Source organism: Erinaceus europaeus, chromosome 12 (assembly GCF_950295315.1).
Source record: "Erinaceus europaeus chromosome 12, mEriEur2.1, whole genome shotgun sequence".
Classification (NCBI taxonomy): domain Eukaryota; kingdom Metazoa; phylum Chordata; class Mammalia; order Eulipotyphla; family Erinaceidae; genus Erinaceus; species Erinaceus europaeus.
This window is the reverse complement of record NC_080173.1, coordinates 84,418,423-84,428,698: the sequence shown is the minus strand read 5'-3', so window position 1 is coordinate 84,428,698 and position 10,276 is coordinate 84,418,423. Positions and strand designations below refer to the sequence as shown.

Genomic DNA, 10,276 nt, shown 5'->3' with positions numbered 1-10,276 from the left:
TTATTTATTTACTGGATGGAGACAGCCAGAAATTGAAAGGGTAGGGGAGATAGAAAGGAAGAGAGAAAGAGAGACACCTACAGCATTGCTTCACCCCTTGCAAAGCTTTCCCCCTGCAGGTGGGGGCCAGGAGCTTGAACCTGGGTCCTTGGGCATTATAGCATTTGTGCTCAGCCGGTGCACCACCACTCGGCACCCCCTCGATAGATTTTTAAAGCCTGACTCCTTTTGGTCTTCAGGGCTAAGCATCAGCATCTTTCCTCTGTTCGCTGAAGCATCTTCATCTAAGGTTCATGAAGTGCTCATCTAAACAGGACTTCCTAACATTACAGATGACTTTCCAGACTGGGATACCTATTAAAGCTTGAGCCTTCTTGATTATTTTAAAATAAGTTGTGTGAATTCTCTTCAGCTTGCCAAAAAGAAGAAACAGCTGATTCAAAATGATGTCTTTCCATAGTTGCGGAGATATCCACATCATCATAGTCATCTTCTGGCTCAATATAGCTTGGAATGGAAGGTGTCTTCTTTCCAGCTTTGATTACCTTCGAGTACATAACTGGTGGCTGATGTAGGCGTTCCTGTGGGGCTAGAATATACAAAAGAGTCCTGAGATGCAAAGCTATTTACATTGTGTGTGTATATATATTTATAAAATGTATATATTGATAAGACCATAGGATAAGAGGGGTACAATTCCACACAATTCCCACCCCCCAGAACTCTGTATCCCATCCCTTGAAAGCTTCCCTATTCTTTATCCCTCTAGGAGTATGGACCCAGGATCCATTAAGGGGTGCAGAGGGTGGAAGGTCTGCCTTCTGTAATTGCCTCCCCGCTATTTTTAACCAACTGGGTCAGCATGATTTTCACCAGTCTCTGTGATCTTTTTGCTACTTGTTAGATGAGATCCCTATTGTACAGAAGAAAAAAGAGGCACAGGTATGGCAGTTTCTAGAACTCCCATGTAGATATGTTGGTCAGACATCTTGACTCCTCTTTCCTCAGCCCAAGCCTGCACTGCAATGGGAACCATAAAATGAAAGCTTTAAGAAACTGACCAAAGTTACTATTCAAATGAGTAATGCCATGTCTGTAGATCCTAATTCTTGTAAGGAAGTGATACAGACTGCAACAACCCCCACAATGACTTTGACATATTTCCCAGCACTGCCCATAATTGCTCATTACAATTTCTGTACTAAGAAAGAAGACAGAGCTTTTTTTTTTTTTTGTCTTTAACAGATGGATAGAAAGGATAAACAATGAAAGGATTAAAACATCTAGGGAAAGGATTAGGAGAAAGCTCAGCTCCACCTTTGACAGGGAGTGGGTACTATAATCTCATCGTTTCCTAAGAGAATCTGAGAAATCACCACTCTGATTTCCCGCAGAGTTCTGTAGTCAGATACATGAGTTCATGCCCTGACTTTAGCAGTCACTAGCTGTATGACCATGGGCAAGACATTTAACTTCTCTGTGCTTTAGTGTCTTTATCTGTCAGAGGAGGATAGTAATACCTTACAGAGTTGATTAGAGGCTTAAGTGAGAAAACAGCTGCCAAGTGCCTACTGTGGGCCCTGACTCAATACATGTTAGCTTATTCATTTAATGAAGCTTTTAAAATCATTTATTTATTTATTTATTTATTTATTTATTTATTTATTTATTTATTTTATTAGGACACTGCTCATCTCTGGCTTATGGTGGTACAGGGCATTGAATTTGGGTCTTTGTAGCCTTAGACATAAGAGTTTCTTTGCAGGGAGTTGGTCGGTAGCGCAGCTGGTTAAGCGCAGGTGGTGAAAAGCACAAGGACCGGTGTAAGGATACTGGTTCCAGCCCTTGGCTCCCCACTTGCAGGGGAGTCGCTTCACAGGCAGTGAAGCAGGTCTTCAGGTGTCTATCTTTCCCTCCCCCCTCTGTCTTCCCCTTTTCTCTCTGTCCGATCCAACAATGATGACCTCAATTACAACAATAACTACAATAATAAAACAACAAAAGCAACAAAAAGGGAATATATAAATAAATAAAGAGTTTCTTTGCATAACCATTATGCTATCTACCCCCAATTTGATGAAGCATTTTTACAACTATCTTCTAAGTGCCAGGTGGGTAGAGTGATGAACAAGACAAAAAAGATAGCAAAGGGAAAATACAGGGTAAACTTCTAATTAGATATGGCTGTTGTAGCAAATAGATTCTAGAGGGTAGAAGTGAAGGAGGCTGAAAAGAGGGTGTAGGAAACCACTGTCTTGTGGTGCAGGAAGAGGACAAATTGGTAGAGGGTGTGGTATGCTGGCACCCATTATGGGGATGTGAAACTATACACTTGTGACAACAACAGTGTAAACCATCATTTTACTAATAAAGTGATTTAGTAAAAGTGTGGGCCTGGTTGGTGGTGCACCTGGTTGAGTGCACATGTCGCAGTGCGTAGGGATCCGGGTTCAAGCCCCTGATTCCCACCTGCAGGGGACAAGCCTCACAAGCAGTGAAGCAGTGCTACATGTCTCTCTGTTTCTCTCCCTCTCTCTCTCTTTCTCTCTTTCCCTCTAGGGTTATTACTAGGGCACTATGAATCCTGCTCCTGGTGGCCATTTTTTCCATTTTATTGGACTGGAAAGAGAGAAATTGAGAGAAGGGAAGACAGAGAAGGAGAGAGAAAGATAGGCACCTGCACACCTGCTTCACTGTTTATGAAGCATCTCCCCTGCAGGTGGGGAGCAAGGGCTGGAACTCAGATCCTTGTGCGAGTCCTTGAGCTTTGTACTATTTGCACTTAACCAGGTGTGCCATTGCCTAGCCCCTCTCTCTTCCTCTCTATATCAGTGTCTTTCTCGTCCTTCCTTTCTTCCTTCCTTCCTTCCTTTGTTTCTTTCTTTCTTTCTTTTTTTTTTTTTTTTTTGCCTCCAGAGTTATTGCTGGGGCTCAGTGCCTGCACTATGAATCCACTGCTCCTGGAGGCCATTTTTTCCCTTTTGTTGCCCTTGTGGTTTATCGTTGTCGTCATTGTTGTTGGATAGGACAGAGAGAAATGGAAGAGGAGGGGAAGACAGAGAGGGGGAGAGAAAGACAGACACCTGCAGACCTGCTTCACCGCTCCTGAAGCGACCCCCCTGCAAATGGGGAGCCGGGGACTTGAACCAGGATTCTTTTGCGGGTCCTTGCGGTTCGCACCATGTGCACTTAACCTGCTGCGCCACCACCTGGCACCCTTGTCTTTCTGTTTCTCTTAAAAAATAAATTTTGGGAGTCGGGCTGTAGCACAGCGGGTTAAGCGCAGGTGGCATAAAGCACAAGGACCGGCATAAGGATCCCGGTTCGAACCCCGGCTCCCCACCTGCAGGGGAGTCGCTTCACAGGCGGTGAAGCAGGTCTGCAGGTGTCTTTCTCTCCTCCTCTCTGTCTTCCCCTCCTCTCTCCATTTCTCTCCGTCCTATCCAACAACGACAACAACAATAATAACTACAACAATAAAACAACAAGGGCAACAAAAGGGAATAAATAAATAAAATAAATATTAAAAAATAATAATAAATAAATAAATAAATTTTAAAGAAAGTGTATGTTGGGGAGGGGGTGGGATATGGAGATCGGGTGGTGGGAATTGTGTGGAGTTGTACCCCTCCTACCCTATGGTTTTGTTAATTAATCCTTTCTTAAATATAAATAAATAAATAAACAAAAAGAAAGTGTATGTTACAGTGCACAGGGAACCAGGTTCAAGACCCTAGTCCTCATCTTCAGGGTGGGAGGTTTCATGAGTACTGCTGCAGGTGTCTCTCTGTCTCTCTCCCTATCTTCCCACCCCTTCTTAATTTCTTTCTGTCCTATCAAATAAAAAAAATTAAAGGTGCTTGCTTTGCCATGATTGTGACTCAGATTTGACCCAGGAGGAAGCCTAAGTGCTGTGGTGTCTTTCCCTCTCTCCCTCTGTCTCTCTTTTCTCAAAAAGTTGGCTCAGGACAACAAAGCCCAGAGGAGAAGGAGGACGAGGGAGAGGAGGAAGACGGAGAGGAAGAAGAGGGAGAGGAGGAGACAGAAAAGGGGGGAGGTGAGAGAAGACAGGGCAGGAGAGATAGCATAATGATTATGCAAAAAAGGGAGCCGGGTTGTAGTGCTTGGGTTAAGCGCAGGTGGCGCAAAGCACAAGGACCAGTTTGAGCCCCGGCTCCCCACCTGCAGGGGAGTCACTTCACAAGCGGTGAAGCAGGTCTGCAGGTGTCTGTCTTTCTCTCCCCCTCTCTGTCTTCCCCATCTCTCTCCATTTCTCTCTGTCCTATCCAACAACAACAATAATAATAACTACAACAATAAAACAACAAGGGCAACAAAAGGGAATAAATAAATAAAATAAATATTTAAAAAATATTTTTTAAAAATGATTATGCAAAAAGACTCTTATGCCTGAGGCTCCAATGTCCCAGGTTCAATCCCCTATACCACCAAAAGCCAGGGCTGAGTAAAGTTCTGGGAAAGAAAAAAAGTTTCTTAGTTCTTGGAATTTATATTTTAATGGAGGACACAGATAATTTATATAAAGAATAATAACTAAATAAGAAAAGTTTGTAGAATTGCCAGGCGTCTCATAAAAAGAATTAGCAGGATTACTTTATATAAATTGGTCAGGAGTGACCTTTTGGACATGGTGACTTATGAGCTGACATCTGAAGGACAAAGTAAAGGCAACAATGTGAATTGCTTAAGGAAGAACATGCCAGTCAAGTGGACCTGGCAGAGTTTTCTCACAGGAAGTATGAGAGGCACAGTGACACCCTTTCAATTCATGCTCCAACACGCAATTTGAATATGGATTTATACATTGACTATCAAGCATTTCTGTGTACTCTGCCCTTTAAGCCTTATCCACTTTTTAAAATTTACTTTCCCTTTTGTTGCCCTTGTTTTTTTGTTTTTGTAGTTATTGTTGTTGTTATTGATGTCATTGTTAGATAGGACAGAGAGAAATGGAGAGAGAAGGGGAAGACAGAGAGGGGGAGAGAAAGACAGACACCTGCAGACCTGCTTCACCGCCTGTGAAACAACCCTCCTGCAGGTGGGGAGCCAGGGGTTTGAACCCAGATCCTTATGCTGGTCCTTGCACTTCGCACCACGTGCGCTTAACCTGTTACACTCCTGCCCGACTCCCCCTTATTCACTTTTTAAATTTTTTTTATTTACTATTGAATAGAGAAAGAGAGAAATTGAGAGGGGAAGGAGAGATAGAGAGGGAGAGAGAAAGAGAGACTCCTACACCCCTGCGTCACCACACATAATGCTAGGTGGGGACCAGGGGCTTAAACCTGGGTCCTTGCATACTGTAGTGTGAGCACTTAACCAGGTGTGTCACCACCTGGACCCCACTTATTCACTTAATTTTTTTTATTAGTGATTTAATAATGATTAACAAGATGGTAGGATAAGAGGGTTACAATTCCATGTGATTCCCACTACCAGAGTTCTGTACCCCATCCCCTCTATTGGAAGCTTCCCTATTCTTTATCCCTCTGGGAGTACGGACCAAAATTCCTTCTGGGGATACTTATTTACTTTTAAATAAGATTCTATCACCTGTAATGCTTGTAATCCCCACAAAAGTCCTATGTTAAAGCCCTACCCCCCACCCTAGTAGGGTTTATTTTGAGATGGGGTCTATGAAAGTAATTAAGATTAAATAAGAGAGCCCTGCCTCATCCAATAGAAATAGTGTCCTTACAAGACTAGATGCCAGAGAGAACACTTCCTCTCTCTTTTTTTAAAAGGAATTTAATGCCTTTAAATTTTTATTTTGGATATAGACATAGAAAAATTGAGAGGGGGGAGTTGGGCGGTGGTGCAGCGGGTTAAGCGCAGGTGGCCCAAAGCGCAAGGACAGGCCTAAGGATCCCAGTTTGAGCCCCCAGTTCCCCACCTACAGGGGCGTCGCTTCACAAGTGAAGCAGGTCTGCAGGTGACTGTCTTTCCCCCTCTGTCTTCCCCTCCTCTCTCCATTTTTCTCTGTCCTATCCAACAACAACGATATCAGTAACAACAACAATAAAACAACAAGGGCAGCAAAAGGGAATAAATAAATAAAGATTTAAAAAGAAAGAAAAAAGAAAAATTGAGAGGGAAGGGGGAGATAGAGACGGCTGCAGCACTGTTCCACCACTCTTGAAGCTTCACCTTTATAGGTAAGGACCAGAGGCCTGAACCCAGGATCTTATACACTCAACCAGGTGTGCCACCACCCAGTCCTCCCTCCTCTCTGTAAAGACATGCGCTGAGGAAAGCAACTGTGGGCATATATCGAGAAGGCAGAAAAGAGTATTCTCATCAGAAACCAAATTGACTGGCACCTTAATCTTGAACTTCTAGCTTCTAGAACTGTGAGAAAATATCTTTTTGTTGTTTAAATCACCATGTGTATGGTATTACTTCTGGGAAACTCGAGTTAAAAAGGTATCTACATAAGTTAGTTATCCTGCTCTGAATGGGACTGTTGTCCACATAATATACTCACTGGAGTCTGCTGAAGAAAGCAAACCCCTAGGTGGCAGAGGAGGTAATCCAGCTGGTGACTGACTCACATTCCTGGAGAGAAAGAGAAGACATCAGTGTTTGGCTTGGATTAAAAGAAAACATCAGGGAAGTGGATAGGGTTGAACATTCAAATTTTGTTCTCAAAATAGTGGGAGAACTTCCTTCCTTTTCCCAGATCTTGCATTCTGCTTGTAACAGGCATTCTAAGGAAACTGTTTCCTTTAGTGCAAGAAACAGCTAGATCATAAGGGAGGGGTGTTTGAGCATTATGATTTAGAGCGCTATGTTTCCCTGAGCTGGATCAGTAAGCCTCAGCTTCATTTTGATTTGCAGAGAAGGTGCTCAATGAAATGTATCCTCACCATGTAACAGTAATTCCACCACTAGGTACCTGCCCTTTTAAAAATACTTGTCTATATTCACCAACAGACATGTGCTAGAAAACTCTTGGCAGCACTATTCGTAACAGCCCCCAGTGGATACTCCAGATATCCATCAGCAGTAGAACAGATAAATCACTGGTATCCTCTGAAGGTGGGCTACTCTGTACCCATGAGGAGGGCCACTTAAACCACAACAATACATCTCAGGAAAATTGAACTTGAATTTACTCAGTTCAGTGGTAGAGCATAGAACAAAAGTCTGAGACACCCCCTCTGCCCCTCCCCCCCCCTAGGTTTGATCCCTGGCACTATATGTGCTGGAGCTGAGTGGTATTCTGGTCTCTCGCTCTCTCTTTCTCATAAAAATAAGAATTTTTTTTTTTTTTTAGTGTTGAGCAGAAGGCAGCTGGGGAGATGACTCAGTGTAAGAATCGCATGCGTGAGGTCCTGGGTCTGATTCTTGGCACTGCATATTCCAGAGTAGGGCTCTTATCTTTCTCTCTCTGTCTTGGAAAAGTAAAAATCTGGGAACTGGAAGGTGGTTCAGTGAATAAAATGTTGGACTCTCAAGCAAGCTCCCATGTTCAACATCTAGCATCCCATGCCAGAATGATTCTCTGGTGTTCTCTCTCTCATTAGCATATAAAATAAATATATTAAAATAAAAATAAAACTTACCAATGTGACCTGGAACCCTATCTCCCCAGAGCCCTATCCCACTAGGGGAAGATAGACACAAGGTATGGATCTACTTGTCAATGCCCATGTCCAGCAGAGAAGCAATTACAGAAGCCAGACCTTCCACCTTCTGTACCCCATAAAGATCTTTGGTCCTTACTCCCAGAGGGGTAAAAATTAGGTAAACTTCCAATGGAGGGGATATGGAACTCTGGTGGTAGGGATTGTATGGAATTGTACCCCACTTATACCACAATCTTGTCAATAATTATTGAATCATTAATAAAAATTATTTAAAAAATAAGTAAAATGTAAAAATTTTGAGACTAGAAGCAAAATGCTGAATAATGTATATTTTATACAGTATGTATACATTTACATTAGGCATAGAAACAAACAAACAAAAAAAGACTTAACCTGTACCATTTCAGATGGTTCTCTTTGGGGTGTAATGGTTGAAAGGGAGTGAGAAGTTCAGAGGAGCTGGTTTCTTTCTTTTCCCCTCTTCATTCCTTCCTTCCTCCCTTTTTCTCTATCTCTGCCTCTCTCTCTTTGTCTCTGTTATCTCTCTTTCTTTGACCAGAGCAATGCTTAGCTCTATTAGTGGTGTTGGGGATAGAACCTTGGACCCTTCATGTGCAAGTCCTCTGTGCTATTGTTGCCTTAGCTTCCCAGCCTCTGGTTTTCCTTTTCTGAGCTAGCTGCCAACTACTGGTATCGTTTGTGAAAAATTCATTGACTTGTACTCTTGCTATGCCCACTTTTTGTGATTTTACATTATTTATTGGTAAGAAATTTTAGGGACCAGGCAGTGGTGCACCCAGTTGAGCACACATGCTACTCTACATAAGGACCCAGGTTTGAGACCCTGCTCCCCACCTGCATAGGGAAGCTTCAGGAGTGGTGAAGCAGGTCTGCAAATGTCTATGTTTCTAACTGTCTCTCTCTCTCTCTCTCTAATCCTCCCCTCTCAATTCCTCTCTGTCCTATCAAATAAAATAAAAAGGAAAAAATAGTTATTTGGAGAGGTGAATTTTTAGTGCAGGCACCAAACCCCAGCGATAATCCTCATGGCAATAAAAATTAGAAAATAAATAAAATAAAGAAACTTTAGCAAGACGTAGTATCTGCAAAAGCCTCCTTACCTAGATCTCCATTTCCCTCTAAATACTATTTCAAAATTGGGATTACTAGGGTTGGTAAAATTGTTTTGTCAGGTGTGCAACCAAGATTTGAGCCCAGCCTCCATTGCACTGAGGAGACTTCAGAGCTATGGTATCTTTCTCCCTTCCTCTTTAAAAAAACGAAGAACTCAAAGTTGGTACTGGATTCTTGTGAGCCAAGAGTTGCAGCTGTACATGTGCTAAGTCCCCCTGAAAATGCATACACATCTTTGGGCTGTTGAGTGAAAAAGTAAAACAAACAGCATGCTTTTTCCAGCACTATACTTGTAACCCATCTCAAGAGAAAAACGGTAGTCCTAACTCAAGTTGAGAGGGGGGCGGGGGAGGCGAGTTCAAAAAACAAGCTTCACCTGGGACTTTTATTAGAATAAATGAGATGACCAGGAGGTGGTGCAGTGAATAAAACGTTAGACTCTCAAGTATGAGGTCCCAAGTTCGATCCCTGGTATCAAATGTGCCTCAGTGCTGCTTTAATTCTCCTCAATCTCAAAAATAAACAAATCTTTATAGAAAATTAATGACTTGAGGGGAGACATAGCAGAAAATTAGATAGTGCCCTGTGCCCCAAACCCCTGAGATCTCTCTTCTTAAAGTGAGGAGAGTAGGTAGACATGACATGCATGACTCCACGGGGTCTGGCCATCATCCCAGCAGTACAGCCGCGTAGGCAAAGTGGAAGCGAACAGGCAGTTCAAGGAGACCAAAAGCAGAAGGATTCCCACCCTCCCCCACCCACATACACTTACTCATACATCTTTTCATCATCCTTTTGCTTTTGTTTCCAGGTTTTGGTGATTTCCAGCTTTTTGCCTAAGGGGGGGCAGGAGGGAGAGAAGCATGTTTATTTATGAAGGATAAGCAAAAGTTGTGCTTTGGAGAATTTAGATGTCCTCAGAAACCAGGTGAACTCCGGACATCTGGAAGAGTCATCAAGAGGAAACATACTGAGGGACACAGTGCTAATAAGTGGTAAAAGTCGGAATTTAACTCACATGGTCTAACCACAAAGCTTGAGCTAAGCCAGCGAGGGTTGGACCAAGTGGGCAGTGTTTGTTTCCTCATTGCTTTGTACTATGCCTGGTGTATAGTTGGCCCTTAGAAATAAGTACTAGTTAAAAAAAAAGAGGGAAGAAAATAAACATAGTAGGAGAAGAAGAAGAGGAAGGAAAAACACAAAACAGAACTTGTACTGGAGTTGGTGTATTGCACCAAAGTAAAAGACTCTGGGGTGGGTGGGTAGGGGGAGAGCACAGGTCCTGGAAAAGGATGACAGAGGACCTAGTGGAGGTTGTATTTTTATGTGGAAAACTGGGAAATGTTATGCATGTACAAACTATTGTATTGACTGTCAACTGTAAAACATTAATCCTCCAATAAAGAAATTTTTAAAAAGATACAAAATAATAGGCAAAGTTTTTGTACAGGGTCATATTTTCTCCTTATCTAATAATACAAAGTTCTAACAAGTGAATACAGGACTGTAAGGAACAGAATATAGCTTTTTTA

At 42.5% G+C, this 10,276-nt stretch overlaps 1 protein-coding gene across 1 annotated transcript in view; it reads right to left on the bottom strand.

Annotated features, from left to right (window-relative positions):
- Positions 1-237: 237 nt before the first annotated feature.
- Positions 238-10,276, bottom strand: part of SCIMP (SLP adaptor and CSK interacting membrane protein) — a 28,754-nt gene continuing 18,715 nt past the window's right edge. Inside the window, exons 3-5 of the mRNA XM_007523208.3 lie at positions 9,517-9,580; positions 6,506-6,576; positions 238-589 (exon numbers count right to left, since the gene is read on the bottom strand). Of these exons, the coding sequence (XP_007523270.3) occupies positions 384-589; positions 6,506-6,576; positions 9,517-9,580 (341 nt within the window). The 3' untranslated portion in view covers positions 238-383. The remainder of the gene's footprint in view (positions 590-6,505; positions 6,577-9,516; positions 9,581-10,276) is intronic.